Genomic DNA, 19183 nt, shown 5'->3' with positions numbered 1-19183 from the left:
ATATATATATATGTATGTATATATATATATATATATGTATATATATATATATATATATATATATATATATATATATATTGCGTATATGTATGTATATATTATATATATGCATATGTATGTATATATATATGACTATGTATATATATGTATATATATACATCGTATAAATATGCATATATACACAGAATATTCATATACTGCAAAAGCTTAAATACATGCATGTATATACACATATATAAACTATATATATTTATATATATATATATATATATATATATATACATACAGTATATATATATACATATATATATATATATATATATATATATATATATATATATATATATATATATATATATATATATATATATATATATATATATATAGATTCGTACCAGAAATAGATTGTTCCCAAAACCTGAAATAATTTACCTGAAATCAACTATTTCAATTCGGTTTGCTTTAAACCTCAAATCACGTAGTTTATTATTATTATTATTATTATTATTATTATTATTATTATTATTATTATTATTATTATTATTATTATTATTATTATTATTATTATTATTATTATTATTGTTGTTGTTGTTGTTGTTGTTGTAAAACAAGAATTCGGAAGAAAATCTTCTCGGATTTCCAAATGGCTTCAGAAGAAATAGCCATAGACTTAGCATATAATTCTGAATGCCTCCAGAACGGAATCTCAGAACGGTATCGGAAGAAAACTTTCCAGGATTTCCAAATGGCTTCAGAAAAAATAGCCATAGACTTAGCATGGAATTCTGAATGCCTCCAGAACGGAATCTCAGAACGGTTTCGGAAGAAAACTTTCCTGAATTTCCAAAAGTCTTCAAAGGACATAGCCGTATACTTAACATGGATTTCTAAATAACTCCAGAACTGAAATTTCCAGGAGCAGTCCTGAACAACTCCTCCCCGAGCTTCAAATGACTTCTGAAGACCTGATCTTCATTTTTCAAACGTAGCCTGCAACACCTCACATGATCTGTATGTAGTTGGCGAAATCTAACCAAGGAATTGCGCGTCAATAGGAGTAAGAGGAAATGAGTTGATGACTGGGAGAAGGATTTCACTTAACTCACAGAGATCGCATTCTGGCGGAATAGGAAGCTGCCGGTAAGAATTATGTGTTACGTCTTCGGAACACCATCAACTACAAATGGTTTCGGTTGCTGCCGAAGTTGCCGATCGTTCGTTTTATATCACCCGACCTATAGAAAGACACGGGATCTTCCGTTGGCAGCTGAGCTTTGAAGATCATAATGTATGCGCCTTGAAGGATCCTTTGCTTGGGCTTTTGCGACTTTGTCTTATTAAAGGAGACTCTTGGAAAAAAGTACGAGGCTTTGTATCGGTGCAAAAACGGATTGCGGGGAATGAGGATGTAGGCAGAATGGTTCAACTGAACGGTGAATGACGTGTAGTTCTTCAACAAGATTGTCCTAAAATTCGCCATTGAAGTAAGGACATATCCAGACGACATTGGTAAATATATCATGTTGCTCATCATTTGCTTTGGCATGATAGTGTATGCGGAGAAATCGATAGTATTCATCTCTTTACTCATTGCCCAGATAGGTAAAGAATAAATGCCTTCGATTTCCCTGAGGAATCTGACGAAGTGAGGACTCGCGGCACTGATATCTCTTTTGAAATCTAGAAGGACACTGACGAACTAAGGAAAAGAGACAATGAAATCTCGAAAGAAAAAGATAATCTAATGAAAGAAGATCTTGAAAACTAGAAGAAAGGAGAGAACAGCAAAAAGGAGCCTCTAATGCCAGAAGTAAGACACTTAAAAATAGAGAGCCTCTAATGCTAGAAGTAAGGCACCTCAAAATAAAGATCGAAGACCTTCTAATGCTAAAAGTATGGAACCTAGAAATATATGTCAAAGAACTTCTCATGCTAGAAGTGTGGGAGCTAAGGAGAGAGGTCAAAGAACTTCTAATGTTAGAGTTGTGGGAGCTATAAAGAGAGGTCAAAGAACTTCTAATGCTTGAAGTAAGGGAGCTGAAAAGAGGTCAAAGAACTTCTAATGCTAGAGGTGTGGGAGCTAAAAAGAAGTCAAAGAACTTCTAAGGCTAAAGGTGTGGGAGCTAAAAAGAGGTCAAAGAACTTCTAATGCTAGAGGTGTGGGAGCTAAAATGAGGTCAAAGAACTTCTAATGCTAGAAGTGTGGGAGCTGAAAGAAGTCGAAGAACTTCTAATGCTAGAGGTGTGGGAGCTAAAAAGAGGTCAAAGAACTTCTAATGCTAGAGGTGTGGGAGCTAAAAAGAGGTCAAAGAACTTCTAATGCTAGAGGTGTGGGTGCTAAAAAGAGGTCAATGAACTTCTAATGCTAAAGGTGTGGGAGCTAAAAAGAGGTCAAAGAACTTCTAATGCTAGAGGTGTGGGAGCTAAACAGAGGTCAAAGAACCTCTAATGCTAGGGGTGTGGGAGCTAAAAAGAGGTCAAAGAACTTCTAATGCAAGGGGTGTGGGAGCTAAAAACAGGTCAAAGAACTTCTAATGGAAGGGGTGTGAGAGCTAAAAGAAGGTCAAAGAACTTCTAATCCAAGGGGTGTGGGAGCTAAAAATAGGTCAAATAACTTCTAATACAAGGGATGGGGAAGCTAAAAAGAGATCAAAGAACTTCTAATGCAAGGGGTGGGAAACTAAAAAGAGGTAAAAAAACTTCTAATGCAAGGGGTGGAGGAGCTAAAAAGAGGTCAAAGAACTTCTAATGCAAGGGGTGTGGGAGGTAAAAAGAGGTCAAAGAACTTCTAATGAAAAGGGTGTGGGAGCTAAAAAGAGGTCAAAGAACTTCTAATGCGAGGGGTGTGGGAGCTGAAAAGAGGTCAAAGAACTTCTAATGCAAGGGGTGTGGGAGCTAAAAAGAGTTCAAAGAACTTCTAATGCAAGGGGTGGGGGAGCTAAAAAGAGGTTAAAGAACTTCTAATGCATGGGGTGAGGGAGCTGAAAAGAGGTCAAAAGAACTTCTAATGCAAGGGGTGGGGGAGCTAAAAAGAGGTCAAAGAACTTCTAATTCAAGTGGTGTGGGAGCTAAAAAGAGGTCAAAGAACTTCTAATGCAAGGGGTGTGGGAGCTGTAAAGAGGTCAAAGAACTTCTAATGCAAGGTGTGTGGGAGTTGAAAAGAGGTCAAAGAACTTCTAATGCAAGGGGTGGGGGAGCTAAAAAGATGTCAAAGAACTTCTAATGCAAGGGGGGGGGGGAACTAAAAAGAAGTTAAAGAACTTCTAATGCAAGGGGTGGGGGAGCTAAGAAGAAGTCAAAGAACTTCTAATGCAAGGGGTGTGGGAGCTGAAAAAAGGTCAAAGAACTTCTAATGCAAGGGGTGGGGGAGCTAAAAAGAGGTAAAAAAAAACTTATAATGTAAGGGATGGGGGAGCTAAATAGTAGGTCAATGAACTTATAATGCAAGGGGTGTGGGAGCTGAAAAGCTGAAAAGAGGTCAAAGAACTTCTGATGCAAGGGGTGTGGGAGCTAAAAAGGGGTCAAAGAACTTCTAATGCAAGGGGTGGGGGAGCTAAAAAGAGGTCAACGCACTTCTAATGCAAGGGGTGGAGGAGCTAAAAAGGGGTCAAAGAACTTCTAATGCAAGGGGTGGGGGAGCTAAAAAGAGGTCAAAGAATTTCTAATGCAAGGGGTGTAGGAGCTAAAAAGAGGTCAAAGAACTTCTAATGCAAGGGGTGGGGGAGCTAAAAAGAGGTCAAAGAACTTCTAATGCAAGGGGTGGGGGAGCTAAAAAGCAGTCAAAGAACTTCTAATGCAAGGGGTGTGGGAGCTAAAAAGAGGTCAAAGAACTTCTAATGCAAGGGGTGTGGGAGCTGAAAAGAGGCCAAAGAACTTCTAACGCAAGGGGTGGGGGAGCTAAAAAGAGGTCAAAGAACTTCTAATGCAAGGGGTGGTGGAGCTAAAAAGCAGTCAAAGAACTTCTAATACAAGGGGTGTGGGAGCTAAAAAGAGGTCAAAGAACTTCTAATGCAAGGGGTGTGGGAGCTGAAAAGAGGTCAAAGAACTTCTAATGCAAGGGGTGGGGGAGCTAAAAAGAGGTCAAAGAACTTCTAATGCAAGGGGTGGGGGAGCTAAAAAGAGGTCAAAGAATTTCTAATGCAAGGGGTGAGGGAGCTAAAAAGAGGTCAAAGAACTTCTAATGCAAGGGGTGTGGGAGCTAAAAAGAAGTCAAATAACTTCTAATGCAAGGGGTGTGGGAGCTAAAAAGAGGTCAAAGAACTTCTAATGCAAGGGGTGGGGGAGCTAAAAAGATGTCAAAGAACTTCTAATGCAAGGGGTGTGGGAGCTAAAAAGAGGTCAAAGAACTTCTAATGCAGGGGGTGTGGGAGCTAAAAAGAGGTCAAAGAACTTCTAATGCAAGGGGTGTGGGAGCTAAAAAGAGGTCAAAGAACTTCTAATGCAAGGGGTGGGGGAGCTAAAAAGAGGTCAAAGAACTTCTAATGCAAGGGGTGGGGGAGCTAAAAAGAGGTCAAAGAACTTCTAATGCTAGAGCTGTGGGAGCTAAAAAGAAGTCAAAGACCTTCTAATGCTAGAGGTGGGAGAGCTAAAAAGAAATAAAAAAACTTCTAATGCAAGGGGTGGGGGAGCTAAAAAGAGGTCAAAGAACTTCTAATGCAAGGGGTGGGGGAGCTAAAAAAAAAAGGTCAAAGGACTTCTAATGCAAGGGGTGGTGGAGCTAAAAAAAGGGTCAAAGAACTTCTAATGCAAGGGGTGGGGGAGCTAAAAAGAGGTCAAAGAACTTCTAATGCAAGGGGTGGGGGAGCTAAAAAGAGGTCAAAGAACTTCTAATGCAAGGGGTGGGGGAGCTAAAAAGTAGTCAAAGAACTTCTAATGCAAGGGGTGTGGGAGCTGAAAAGAGGTCAAAGAACTTCTAATGCAAGGGGTGTGGGAGCTGAAAAGAGGTCAAAGAACTTCTAATGCAAGGGGTGGGGGAGCTGAAAAGAGGTCAAAGATCTTCTAATGCAAGGGGTGGAGGAGCTAAAAAGAGGTAAAAAAAAACTTCTAATGCAAGGGGTGGGGAAGCTAAAAAGAAGTCAAAGAACTTCTAATGCAAGGGGTGGGGGAGCTAAAAAGAGGTGAAAAAAAACTTCTAATGCAAGGGGTGGGGGAGCTAAAAAGAGGTCAAAGAACTTCTAATGCAAGTGATGTGGGAGCTGAAAAGCTGAAAAGAGGTCAAAGAACCTCTAATGCAAGCGGTGTGGGAGCTAAAAAGAGGTCAAAGAACTTCTAATGCAAGGCGTGGGGGAGCTAAAAAGAGGTCAAAGAACTTCTAATGCAGGGAGTGCGGGAGCTAAAAAGAGGTAAAAAAGCTTCTAATGCAAGGGGTGGGGGAGCTAAAAAGAGGTCAAAGAACTTCTAATGCAAGGGGTGTTGGAGCTAAAAAGAGGTCAAAGAACTTCAAATGCAAGGGGTGGGGGAGCTAAAAAGAGGTCAAAGAACTTCTAATGCAAGGGGTGTTGGAGCTAAAAACAGGTCAAAGAACTTTTAATGCAAGGGGTGTGGGAGCTAAAAAGAGGTCAAAGAACTTCTAATGCAAGGGGTGGGGAAGCTAAAAGGAGGTCAAAGAACTTCTAATGCAAGGGGTGGGGAAGCTAAAAAAAGGTCAAAGAATTTCTAATGCAAGGGGTGTGGAAGCTAAAAAGAGGTCAAATTACTTCTAATGCAAGATGTGTGGGAGCTAAAAAGAGGTCAAAGAACTTCTAATGCAAGGGGTAGGGGAGCTAAATAGAGGTCATAGAACTTCTAATGCAAGTGGTGGGGGAGCTAAAAAGAAGTCAAAGAACTTCTAATGCAAGGGGTGGGGGAGCTAAAAAGAAGTCAAAGAACTTCTAATGCTAGAGGTGGGAGAGCTAAAAAGAGGTCAAAGACCTTCTAATGCTAGAGGTGGGAGAGCTAAAAAGAAATAAAAAAACTTCTAATGCAAGGGGTGGGGGAGCTAAAAAGAGGTCAAAGAACTTCTAATGCAAGGGGTGGGGGAGCTAAAAAAAAAAGGTCAAAGGACTTCTAATGCAAGGGGTGGTGGAGCTAAAAAAAGGGTCAAAGAACTTCTAATGCAAGGGGTGGGGGAGCTAAAAAGAGGTCAAAGAACTTCTAATGCAAGGGGTGGGGGAGCTAAAAAGAGGTCAAAGAACTTCTAATGCAAGGGGTGGGGGAGCTAAAAAGTAGTCAAAGAACTTCTAATGCAAGGGGTGTGGGAGCTGAAAAGAGGTCAAAGAACTTCTAATGCAAGGGGTGTGGGAGTTGAAAAGAGGTCAAAGAAGTTCTAATGCAAGGCGTGGGGGAGCTAAAAAGAGGTCAAAGACCTTCTAATGCAAGGGGTGGGGGAGCTAAAAAGAGGTAAAAGAACTTCTAATGCAAGGGGTGTTCGAGCTAAATAGAGGTCAAAGAACTTCTAATGCAAGGGGTTGGGGAGCTAAAAAGAGGTCAAAGAACTTCTAATGCAAGGGGTGGGGGAGCTAAAAATAAGTCAAAGAACTTCTAATGCAAGGGGTGTTGGAGCTGAAAAGAGGTCAAAGAACTTCTAATGCAAGGGGTGTGGGAGCTAAAAAGAGGTCAAAGAAGTTCTAATGCAAGGCGTGGGGGAGCTAAAAAGAGGTCAAAGAACTTCTAATGCAACGGGTGGGGGAGCTGAAAAGAGGTCAAAGAACTTCTTATGCAAGGGGTGTGGGAGCTAAAAAGAGGTCAAAGAAGTTCTAATGCAAGGCGTGGGGGAGCTAAAAAGAGGTCAAAGAACTTCTAATGCAAAGGGTGGGGGAGCTAAAAAGAGGTCAAAGAACTTCTTATGCAAGGGGTGGGGGAGCTAAAAAGCAGTCAAAGAACTTCTAATGCAAGGGGTGTGGGAGCTGAAAAGAGGTCAAAGAACTTCTTATGCAAGGGGTGTGGGAGCTAAAAAGAGGTCAAAGAAGTTCTAATGCAAGGCGTGGGGGAGCTAAAAAGAGGTCAAAGAACTTCTAATGCAAAGGGTGGGGGAGCTAAAAAGAGGTCAAAGAACTTCTTATGCAAGGGGTGGGGGAGCTAAAAAGAGGTCAATGAATTTCTAATGCAAGGGGTGTAGGAGCTAGAAAGAGGTCAAAGAACTTCTAATGCAAGGGGTGGGGGAGCTAAAAAGAGGTCAAAGAACTTCTAATGCAAGGGCTGTGGGAGCTAAAAAGAGGTCAAAGAACTTCTAATGCAAGGGGTGGGGGAGCAAAAAAGAGGTCAAAGAACTTCTAATGCAAGGGGTGTGAAGCTAAAAAGAGGTCAAAGAACTTCTAATGCAAGGGGTGTGGGAGCTAAAAAGAGGTCAAAGCACTTCTAATGCAGGGGGTGTGGGAGCTAAAAAGAGGTCAAAGAACTTCTAATGCAAGGGGTGTGGGAGCTAAACAGAGGTCAAAGAACTTCTAATTCAAGTGGTGGGGGAGCTAAAAAGAGGTCAACGAACTTCTACTGCAAGGGGTGGGGGAGCTAAAAAGAGGTCAAAGAACTTCTAATGCTAGAGGTGGGAGAGCTAAAAAGAGGTCAAAGAACTTCTAATGCTAGAGGTGGGAGAGCTAAAAAGAGGTAAAAAAAAACTTCTAATGCGAGGGGTGTAAGAGTTAAAAAGGGGTAAAAAAAAAAACTTCTAATGCAATGGGTGGGGGAGCTAAAAAGAGGTCAAAGAACTTCTAATGCAAGGGGTGGGGGAGCTAAAAAGAGGTCAAAGACCTTCTAATGCAAGGGGTGGGGGAGCTAAAAAGAGGTCAAAGAACTTCTAATGCAAGGGGTGGGGGAGCTAAAAAGAGGTCAAAGAACTTTTAATGCAAGGGCTGTGGGGGCTAAATAGAGGTCAAAGAACTTTTAATGCAAGGGGTGTGGGACTAAAAAGAGGTCAAAGAACTTCTAATGCAAGTGTTGTGGGAGCTAAAAAGAGGTCAGAAAACTTGTAATGCAAGGGGCGGGGTAGCTAAAAAGAGGTCAAAGAACTAATGCAAGGGGTGTGGGAGCTGAAAAGAGGTAAAAGAACTTCTAATGCAAGGGGTGGGGGAGCTAAAAAGAGTTCAAAGAACTTCTAATGCAAGGGGTGTGGGAGCTAAAAAGAGGTCAAAGAACTTCTAATGCAAGGGTTGGGGGAGCTAAAAAGAGGTCAAAGAACTTCTAATGCAAGGGTTGGGGGATAGATGTCGCCAGCAAGGCTTTGGGTAAGGCGTGGCGGTGTCTGTGTTCTTTCTGATGCATAAACTTAATTAAATACGAGTAAAAACGGGGCATTAAATACGTATTATAAATATTAAACTCTTTCTTATATTGACAGCACAAATGAAATCTTACAAGTTCCAACATGTAACTAAGCGCTCCCGAAACACAAGTCAACCTTTTACTTCTGCTTGGAGGATATCCTCGCAAGTAAAAGATAGAAGTACAAGGTAATTCTCTGAAGCAAAATATTGAAGTATAAGCAGATCTTTCTTTCCATATTCATAATGATTACCTTATGCTTACAAGGATATCCTTCATTTTTATGAATACCTCCCAATGTATGAGGCTAAAATGAGGTTGCAGCTATTGCCCGAAGGGACGGTGAAAAGACCCTTCTGTAATGCCTACTGTGCACTGCAGGAGGTGTACTAATAGTGATAACCCCCACGGTAGAAAATTTAGTACAAAGCCAGTGGCACACGATTTTTTTCTTTTTTTCTTTTTTTTTTCTTTTTGTTCTTATGATGCCTTAACTACAAGATTGACACTAAAAATTGCAAATGTTGTCACAAATCATGTCCTTAAATAAGTCAGCTGTGTGGTCACGTATGTAATAAGCATAGAAGTTTCATCCTTGATTTTATAATTACAGGAAGAACGTGATAGCAACATCTCTCTCTCTCTCTCTCTCTCTCTCTCTCTCTCTCTCTCTCTCTCTCTCTCTCTCTCTCTCTCAGCATACTTATAGGAAATACAGTACGTGTTTATGAATGTGGAAAGACATTCGTGCAATATCATTAAAACTAATTTTTTCAAACTTGCCAATCTAACTACAGTAATAAACGAAAGAGAGAGAGAGAGAGAGAGAGAGAGAGAGAGAGAGAGAGAGAGAGAGAGAGAGAGAGAGAGAGAGAGAAAAAAATACCGCAAACTATAAAGAAACACTCAAATCCTTAATTAGAAAAGCGAGTAAGCCAGAATCCAACCATAAAAATATAATCAAATACAATATTGGACAAATATCTTATATCCTACCAAGAACCCACTCTTCAGACTTACCTGGAGGTTTTCATTCCGTTTCTGAAAAGTAATCAGAAAAAAACGCCTGCCCCCCCTCCCGCCCCATCCCCAACTCCCGCCCCATCCCCAACTCCCGCCCACAGAGGATGGCAACGCTTAATCTGTAGAGAAAGATAATCTCCAGATTGCAAAATCAAATCGCTGTTCATCTTCATCTACCACCGAACTGTCGAAGAGTGACAGATTCCTTTCCCAGGTTTGTCGCATCTTCAGACGAAAGGCATATACGTCTGTTTCTCTATTCAATTAATTTTGGTTTTCTCATTTACTTTACTTTATGAACTGTTTTCTTGGCCCTATCACACAGAAAAACTCTACGCGCTGAAGGACTTACAAGCCTTGTTTGTCGTATTCATTCTTAGGTAGGCCTATCTAAATATCACACAGCGTATTTAGGCTGGGCCTTACTTTATTTCTATTAGATTGTTTACTTTATTACATGCTACCTTCCTTTGACTGAATTTCTGAAAATTGAAAAATCTATTATTTTATTTGTTGGAATTGACAATTACTCTCATCCTGCAAAGGTCACTTCCCAAGATAAAGAATTGATACAACTGAATATTAGATTTCATTGGAAATGAAATATTCGTTTACGAGAGAGAGAGAGAGAGAGAGAGAGAGAGAGAGAGAGAGAGAGAGAGAGAGAGAGAGACTGATATTTCTCTATCACAGTCTATATTTAAAACAGGTTTCTCATCAAACTATTCCATAACATGTAATGCTTCAAACTTTTAATACTGACAAATATAGAGATCCAATTCCGTAAAAGCTGCATTACAGTATTATGTCATAACAATTTCGTAAAGCGAAATGCACTTAAAAACGAAAGTGAATTAACCTATCGGATAGCTGAATGGAAGATCGATAACCAAATCTAGCAGTTCTCTGCAGCTACGATGCACTGCACTGGCAGACAGTTGCAGGGTGAAATATTTATAAGGAATAGAGTTCAGTTGAAAGAAACCTCAAGTGATGTGCATATGCCAAAGGTGAATGAACCAGTGACTATTGACCTCATTGATAATGAAACTGAAACTTGTCTAAGTGGAAAATAAAGTTGAAAGTGACAGACAAATAAAGGTCAACCAGAAATAAATTACCCTCCAAGTATTCAGATTATGAAATGTATTGATGCTGTACGTAATTTCTTTAATGTCATATAAATATTATAATTATGAAGCGTATCATTTTTTAGTATATGTTCTTGAATGGCATGTCTAATTTTACACCAAGAGTGAATATTTTATGTTTTGAACAGGTACAACCACATATCCATTATAATGCACAATATTTTAGAGCTGATTATAGTCCTAACCAATGACCTATCAATGTAAATTCAGTGTAATATTCTAACTAATAATCAATCCACGTAAATTTAATTTTGAAAGAAGAAAAGGTGTTATATTATTAATAATTATCATTCAGTAATTTTTATATTAATTGTATCGCATGAGAACGCTACCAACAGACTAGTAACTAGTTCCATGATTTCTAATGCCACCGCCAGATGTCGGCGTGTGTTGTTGTTGATGTGTTCCCGCTTAGTTCAATGAAGTTAAGTTCTAACATGTGAGTTTATATCAAGAATATCACCTCTAATATTTAAAAGTAGGGCCACCTCAGTCTCTTCAGGATTATTATCCTTCTCTGAAGCAAGTAAATAAATCTCGAACCGTTGCTTCCATTCACGTTCGTTGTTGGCCCCTAGGCTAGCAGTGAATCTTACTGGGGCTACAAGACCTTTCGTCGACGAAGTCATGTTTGCCGGTCGGGAATACTCAGTATTTTAGGCTTAATACACAAATCTGAGAGGCCTACACTGCATAATACATGCTTTGTGAGTTCTATATGTTGTTTTCCATCGCCCGCTGATCACCATGTCTTGATGCTTAATATTAGAGGTGATATTCATGATATAAACTCACACGTTAGAAATTAACTTTATTGTACTAAGGGAATACATTAACTGCAACACACACGCCGACATGTGGCGGTGGCATTAGAAATCATAGAACTGTTGGTAGCGTTCTCATGCAATACAATTAATATCATAATTACTGAACGATAATTATTTATATAACCTAAAGAAAACTTAATGACTAATAAACAGCCACATGATAATTGTGTTTAAATAACTGACGATTCTAATGACTACGGCTTATAGACTACTGCTGAACCTAACTACGGGTAATAATAATTATTATTATCATTATTATTATTATGATGATGATGATTATCATTACTATAGTCTGTTTCATCCTAGCTGGCAATTGAGCCCGATCAACGGTTTAAAAGCTCGTCGCTGATTGGCTGTTGGTTCAGGCCTCTTCCCCTCCCGCTGACCAACGATGAAGCAAAACATTGCATTTGTCCGGGATATATGTTCATTTTTGCTTTAAAAGTCACTTAGTTTGCGTAATATCTACCTGTTTATTTTATTTCACACAGATCAAAGGCAGTTGATGAGTATTACTTTGAAAAAAATATCCATATCTTGAAAAAAGTTCTGAAAAAATACGAATTGAAGTGAAACAAGCGCTGAAAAATCTTTAAAACTTTTTTTATGTGCAGTTTTTTCTACAAATGTTAAGGAAAGGTAAATAAAAATAGTTGGATTTTGCAGAAAAAAATCCGCTTGAATTTCATGAACCTAAAAAAAAAATGAAGTAACGAAGGAAAATAGTGGTGAAATATTTGGCGAAATGAACATCATGTACCGCGGACAAATACAATGTTTTGCTTTGTCGTCAGTTAATGGGAAGGGAGGATGCCTGAACCAATAGCCAATCAGCGACGAGCTTTCAAATCATGGTCCGGTTCCATTTGCCAGCTAGGATGAAACTGACTTCAGGTAAGCCACAACTTTAGTTCGAAAAGCAAGATGCTATAATCCCAAGGTCTCTAACAGGGAACAATAGCCCAGTGAGTAAATGAAATAGATAAATGATAAAAGAGGTAAAGAACAATCAAATTAAAATATTTAAAAAACAATAACATTAAAATAGACATTTCATATATAAACTATAAAAAACTTCTGTCAGCCTGTTCAACCTAAAAACAATTGAGGCAAGTTTGAACTTTTGAAGTTCCACTGATTAAACTATTAAAAGACGAAAGAAAAGTGTTAAAAGACTATAGATGAATAGGAAGACATGTGCGATTAGCCTTCTAATGAGCCTGACGACAACTCCGTACACTTTTGCCTACGGTCCTTACTGTGAAATCTCAATAGCCCTATTACACGTATCCGGTTTCCTATGGCCAACCTGGTCTACGGCGCCGTAGGAAAATTTTGGCTTACGGCTAGAGCTATTACACGTATTTGAACGGCCGGTCCCGAAGGCAAGTGGGTCAGTGTGGCACTGTTTGTGGTGGAGGAGTGACATGTCTTATCTCGACGACATTCTCGTTCTTGTTGCTCTAGCGTGCTACTTGAGGGAGAAAACAAGGAAAAGGAAGATTTGGTTCAAACAATGTCTGCATAAACGACAAAAATAATCTCGTGTTCACTTAATGAATTAACTTCCACTAGAAAAAGATGACTGGTTTACCTACATGCGAATGGATCATGACACATATTTGGAACTCTTCAAGTCAGGTATCACCTTTAATAGAAAAAAAGGACACTTGCATGAGAGAAGCAAATAGTCAACATGAGTGTCCTTCAGCACAGATTATCAGAAATTTCTGGATATCTTCTGAAATATGCAACTATTGTCAGAATCTAAGAAATCAAGGCAGAATCTTCTGAAATTTGTAATGATTTGTCAGTTATTTCCCAAAATTTTATAAATATATAAAGAAATCTTGGAAAAAAATATAAATCATAAACTTCTAAACATTTCTACTGAAATGGAATGAAGAGAGAGAGAGAGAGAGAGAGAGAGAGAGAGAGAGAGAGAGAGAGAGAGAGAGAGAGAGAGATATTGCCTGTTCCAAATCCCAACACGTTTTAGATGTTACATGGTCATGGGACACAGAGAGAGATTATGTTCTAAACCGTTTCAAGCATGTAGGCAACACGTATGTTTTCCATATAGATTTCAGTGTCACAATATCGATCCAACTGTTCGAAAGGTACCCATATTGACAGTCACTTTCGCCATGTTCACTCTGATTTGAACTTCAGTGTTCTAAGCTTGTTGTCTTGTCGCCTGATTAACTATCTTACGGTAAGATTTTGTCATTCTGCTGTGATTTCATACATAACTACACGTGATTAAATCTGTTATTCACCATTTAGAAGAAATATTGAATTATTTGTTGAAATCAGTCCAAAGAAACAATTGTGTGCGTAGGCCTAGGCATAGCCACGGTTTCATGATATATATATATATATATATATATATATATATATATATATATATATATATATATATATATATATATATATATATATATATATATATATATATATATATATATATATATATATATATTATTAAGCCAATATTATTGAAGTTACGTTTATTTTTTGTATTCAGTCATATAAATTACAATTCATTTAATATGTCAAATGAAATTGCCATTAATTTACATATTTTAGTTTGTAGTATGTTATTAATATCGTAGTTTTTTCTATTTTCATGAAAATTCTAATTTGATGCATAGGGCTAAGTATTATTGAATTTTCCTTTAAATTCAAATAAGAAAAGAAATAAATAGTTAATCACTCTTAATGTACAATTGATTTTTTTCTTATTTCCTTTGGTATAATCAATTCATGATAATTAGAATTGTCAGAAATTTTTGGTAATATCCAGAAATTTTATTGCAAATTCCTCAGAAATTATTCAGTGACCATCTGGCAACACTGCTTCAGCCACTCAGACTGCTGTCATTCCATATGGTGAGCAATTACACGCTACGTCCGCAGTCCTGACGTACTAAGACCGTACGGCCAACTTTAGTACTGGCGAAAGTTCATCCGGCCGGCCGTGGATGAGCTTTCATACGGCCGATTTGCTATCACACACTCCGGTTTGAACATAAGCTAGCGTCGCGGACGACGGCGCCGTAGGAAACCGGATAAGTGTAATAGGGGCTAAAGCCCCTATTACACTTATCCGGTTTCCTACGGCGCCATCAGTCGCGATGCTTGCATATGGTCAAAACGGAGCGTGTGATTGCAAATCGGTTGTATGAAAGCTCACCCATGTCGGTCATGGGTGAGCTTTCATACAACCGATCGGTCATGGGTGAGCTTTCATACAACCGATTTGCAATCACACGCTCCGGTTTGACCATATGCAAGCATCGCGACTGATGGCGCCGTAGGAAACCGGATAAGTGTAATAGGGGCTTAAGACAGCTATTTCTAGACCATCGTGGAAAAGCCTATCTATATACACCTACCAGTAAAGACTTATGACAACGTTTCATAGTCCTACCAGCAATGACTACCTATGAATAAAAAACTACTTAGAATTTGGATTAACCGACCTTTGAACAGGAAACAAATGACTATCGATTTACATGTGAACTTTAGGGTAAATTATTTAAAACCTACCTGAGAGACAGCAGAATGATAACAGCTTTGAAAATAAAGATATCCACTCAGAGACATACTAATGAAGTGTACAAACAACTGCTTACAGAATCAACTGTGAATCTGGTGAATGATGTTTGGCCGATTACAAATAAGCATGAGAACTATAGTTTACAGAACCACGCATAACTAAATCACCTGAGATTGACTGCAAATAGAAATATCTATGAAAATGAAAGTAAATCCAATGTGATAAAATTCTGTTTTTATTTAAAAAAATTCACACTATATAAAAAATCGGAATATTGTCTCTATTATGACTCGTGAGCATGGAGACAATTGCCTACAAACCTACATTCAATTTGAAGTTGTAGATCACGACTCGAATTAGTATACTCGAACATAATGACCTGTTTAAAAAAAGCTATATGTGAACTTCCAGACAACGGCTTACAAATAGACCTATAAACATTAAGATGACTGCTTATAGACACAACTCCAAACCTAGTAATAACAGCTTACAGACTACAAATATAAACATTTACATAAATATATATGAGCTTGGAGATAATTGCTTACACGGCAAAATATAAACCAGAAACTTCTTTCAGATTTACACATGCACTTGAAAACAAACGCCCATTAACCTAAATATTACCCTGGTCCAAACTGATCACGATTTGGTTAACTACTTATAGCCCTACATATGAACCTGAAAAAATAAATTTCCTTTTAAAACTGCAAATCCTCCTGGTGGAAAACTATTTACAGACCTAATTATGATCATGCAGAATTGCCCGCAACACTTAATAGAAATGCTTACATTCCTTCTTATGAACTTGCTAGTAACTAATTACACAATTTACTACAAACCTAAAGGCAGCTGATTACTACAGACCTAAACATGAAGCTGGCAACAAATAATTACAGAAATTACTTGCAAACCTGGTACAGAATTAGCTTACCTACAAACTGGAAACAACAACATTCCGTCCTACAAAAAATCCTCGTGTAACTGTTTAAACAATGCAAACAAACCTAATACAACTGATTTTAGACCATTATAGGAACTTGATAAAGAACTTACTACAATCAGGAAGTTCCTAGGATCAGCCTTGATTTTACACAGAGTATTCAGTGACGAGCCCGTTACCGGATAGAAATACCGCTATTTGACCTGGAAATGAACTTGCCAACTAGCCACTATTACTTACAGAATTACCTAAAATGCTGCTGACAATTGCTTATAGCTCTACACAGGAACATGGTGATGAACGCTCACAGAATTGCCTAGTATCTGAACCTGATAACAACTGTTCACGTAATAGCCTACAAGCCTGGTAAAAATCTGAAAAAGACTACTGTTATATTAGGCCTACACATGAGCCTCATGACAACTACTTACGGAACTAACGACATGCCAAAAAAGCCTGACTGCATGCCAATGCACAACCTCAAGAAAGGAATTTACAGAACTACCTGTAAAACTGTAGAAAACAGATTACACAGCTATACATGAACCTAAAAACAATTATCTACACAACCATGCATAAACTTACAGACTGTTGTTTACAGAATCACATACTAGAAAAATAACATTAAAACTACATTTTTGACGTACCAAAGAACCTGAAGATAAGACAGAGGAAGACCGTCCACAAGACGAACCCAGTGTGCCAAACGTGGTCGTCACTGACAAGCACCATGCCCAGGAACATGAATATGATGGTGTCGCTTGTGGCACTGGAAGTAGATCAAAGCAGTTTAATGTTCATTGGTTGGAAATCTTAAACAATAATATATGCATAAAAACTAATGCATTTTTAAACATAAATTTATCCTAAAATTATGTAAAAAAAAATAACTAATATTTCTCATAATTATGATTTTATTGATAAGTTTTAAATTAATAGTAGTTTGTCTGAAAAATCAAAACTCGAAAGAGTGGTAAGTAGGATTTTTATTAGAGCTATTTGTTATAAATAAATATCTTTTAAGCTTATTCTAATTTAAGTTTAGTTAACGCCATTGTTATCCATCGTTGCATCACTGAATAGTATGGTAAACGGCATCACTCATTCTTATCAAGTAGGCCTACTTTAAAAAATTCAACTACGAAATGCATAAATAGCACCACTTGTACTTGTCTCCACCCGCAAGACTTAAGAGGCCCGGCCGGAATGCCAATATATAAGGGTATAAGAAGAAAAACTCAAAATCCTGACAATGGAGATTGGGTATGCGAAATATTTTATCAAAATTCCTCTTACTTTCATAGTTACAGGGGAATTAGTAAAAGTAACTCAATAAACCAAAAACTTTGTTCCCTACAAGAAAATGCAGTATTTCTTCTGTTATTGTAAATTTTGAAAATTATTACATTTTAATGCGAGACAAATTTTGAGCAGTAGCATCTGTACAGATTCCATGAATCACAAGACGATGTAGTGTAAGGTAATTATAACCTTCGACCTTCATTCCTACCACAAACCTCACAGAGAGTACACGTTTGAGTTTGACCTCTGACATTAACTCTTTTTTACGTATGTTTTTTTTTTTCGGTTTCAGCAAGAATTTCATCATCACAAAGAGGGAAAGACAATTTCAACATCTCGCTAACAGCAGCTTTTCTAGAAGATTACTCCAAAATCAAACCATTGTTCTCTAGTCTTGGGTAGTGCCATAGCCTCTGTACCAGGGTCTTCCACTGTCTTGGATTAGAGTTCTCTTGCTCTAGGGTACACTTGGGCACGCTGTTCTTTCTTATTTATCTTTCTCTTGTTTTTTCTAAGTTTTTATAGTTTATATATGAAAGATCTAATTTAAAGTTGTTACTGTTCTTAAAATATTTTATTTTGATTGTATTACTTCTTTTGTAATGTATTCACATCCTTGTTTCCTTTCCATACTGGTCTATTTTTCTCTGTTGGAGCCCTTGGGCTTATAGCATTTTGCTTTTCCAACTAGGGTTGTAGCTTAGCTTCTAAGAATAATGATAACAAGGAAGAAGAAAATTCGCTCTAATAAGAGTTCAGAAGTGGGTAATATCGATATTAGCGGAGTTGGTGAAGGAGAGAGATGATGAAGGAGCGACCGTCTCGTCTAAAGGAGCAAGATATTGAGCAAAGGATCTTCATTTATGATTCAATTATAATAAATAACTTTGATTTGGTTTATTAACATCCAAAAAGGAACATAAAATTCATAATAATCATGATTTATTAATATTGTCTTTGTAAAAATACAAAGAAAAACTTTGAACTCCCGTATCTCAAAGCTATATTTATTGACCTTCAAATTCTATCACCTCTCTTAGTTTTAAAGCTATTGCATTGAAATTTGGGATAAAACTTATCAAGACATTATAAAACAATCAAATGTTGCCCTTTTCCAATTTTTTTTTTTTCATATTTTTTTCTTAATTTTTTCCATGATTTTTAGGGTTTATTTTTTTTACCATAATGAAAAAATTCATATAAGTAAATAATCCCAGGTCTTGATATCAAGTATCAAGAGAGGAGATAGAATTTGAAGAACACTGATTTTCAGGATAAATCTCCCTGGCATTGTAAACCGAAGGTCAGAGGCAAAACTCCTATGCAGTTTGGAGATGCCCTAAGTCACCTAAAGAGGTATGAATGTCAAAGTCCTGTCCTTAAAAAACGGCATTAGCCGGCTGGCCCCAGATCTACTGTACCTTTGAGTATTCAATGTCCATCATTTCTTTTGACAATAATCTGGTCAGTAAGATTACTTTGCATTCAAAATTCAGTAGAAGCAAAGCAGAGATGTGGAAATGTAATTGGAATAACGCCTACTGGACTTCATAGATATAAATAAAAATTTCAAACAGATGATACGATAGGCCATCAATAAATATACTTGGAGAAAATCTATGGCTAACTCAATAAAGAAAAAACAAATATGTGTAGAGAGATTGTCGGCGTTGCTTACATGCGAGACAATTGGCCTTTTATAAATCATCTTCGTGGAATAGTGCACCATCTTTCCTTTTAAATCATCATTTTATATATTTTCAATATAACTATATATGAAATACATTTTTCATTTTTTCAATTCAATTATTCTGGAAATATTTAAACACTTTTACGTCAATTATTTGGTTGTTTATCGAAATGATGGTTGATTAAATTCAAAATGATACATTTTACCCACATTTCTTTAATGTAATGTAGCAAATGTCGGGAATCTGTAGCCTACCTGTCAGGATTTTGACGGTCACGCCTTTCGCTCTTAGGATTATACCTGTGGGGATTATCTTCGGGTCCCAAATACATACATACATACATACATACATGTATATATATATATATATATATATATATATATATATATATATATATATATATATATATATATATATATATATATATATATATATATATATATATATAT

At 37.4% G+C, this 19183-nt stretch overlaps 1 protein-coding gene across 1 annotated transcript in view; it reads right to left on the bottom strand.

The window, feature by feature from the left end:
- The window catches only part of LOC137649393 (probable Na(+)/H(+) antiporter nhx-9), a 473554-nt gene that overhangs the window by 219388 nt on the left and 234983 nt on the right, over positions 1–19183 (bottom strand). Inside the window, exon 14 of the mRNA XM_068382378.1 lies at positions 16385–16510. Within this exon, the coding sequence (XP_068238479.1) occupies positions 16385–16510 (126 nt within the window). The remainder of the gene's footprint in view (positions 1–16384; positions 16511–19183) is intronic.

This window comes from Palaemon carinicauda, chromosome 11 (genome assembly GCF_036898095.1).
Source record: "Palaemon carinicauda isolate YSFRI2023 chromosome 11, ASM3689809v2, whole genome shotgun sequence".
NCBI classification, from domain to species: Eukaryota; Metazoa; Arthropoda; class Malacostraca; order Decapoda; family Palaemonidae; genus Palaemon; species Palaemon carinicauda.
Note: the sequence above shows the minus strand (reverse complement) of the source record. Positions and strands in the feature narration are given on the sequence as shown.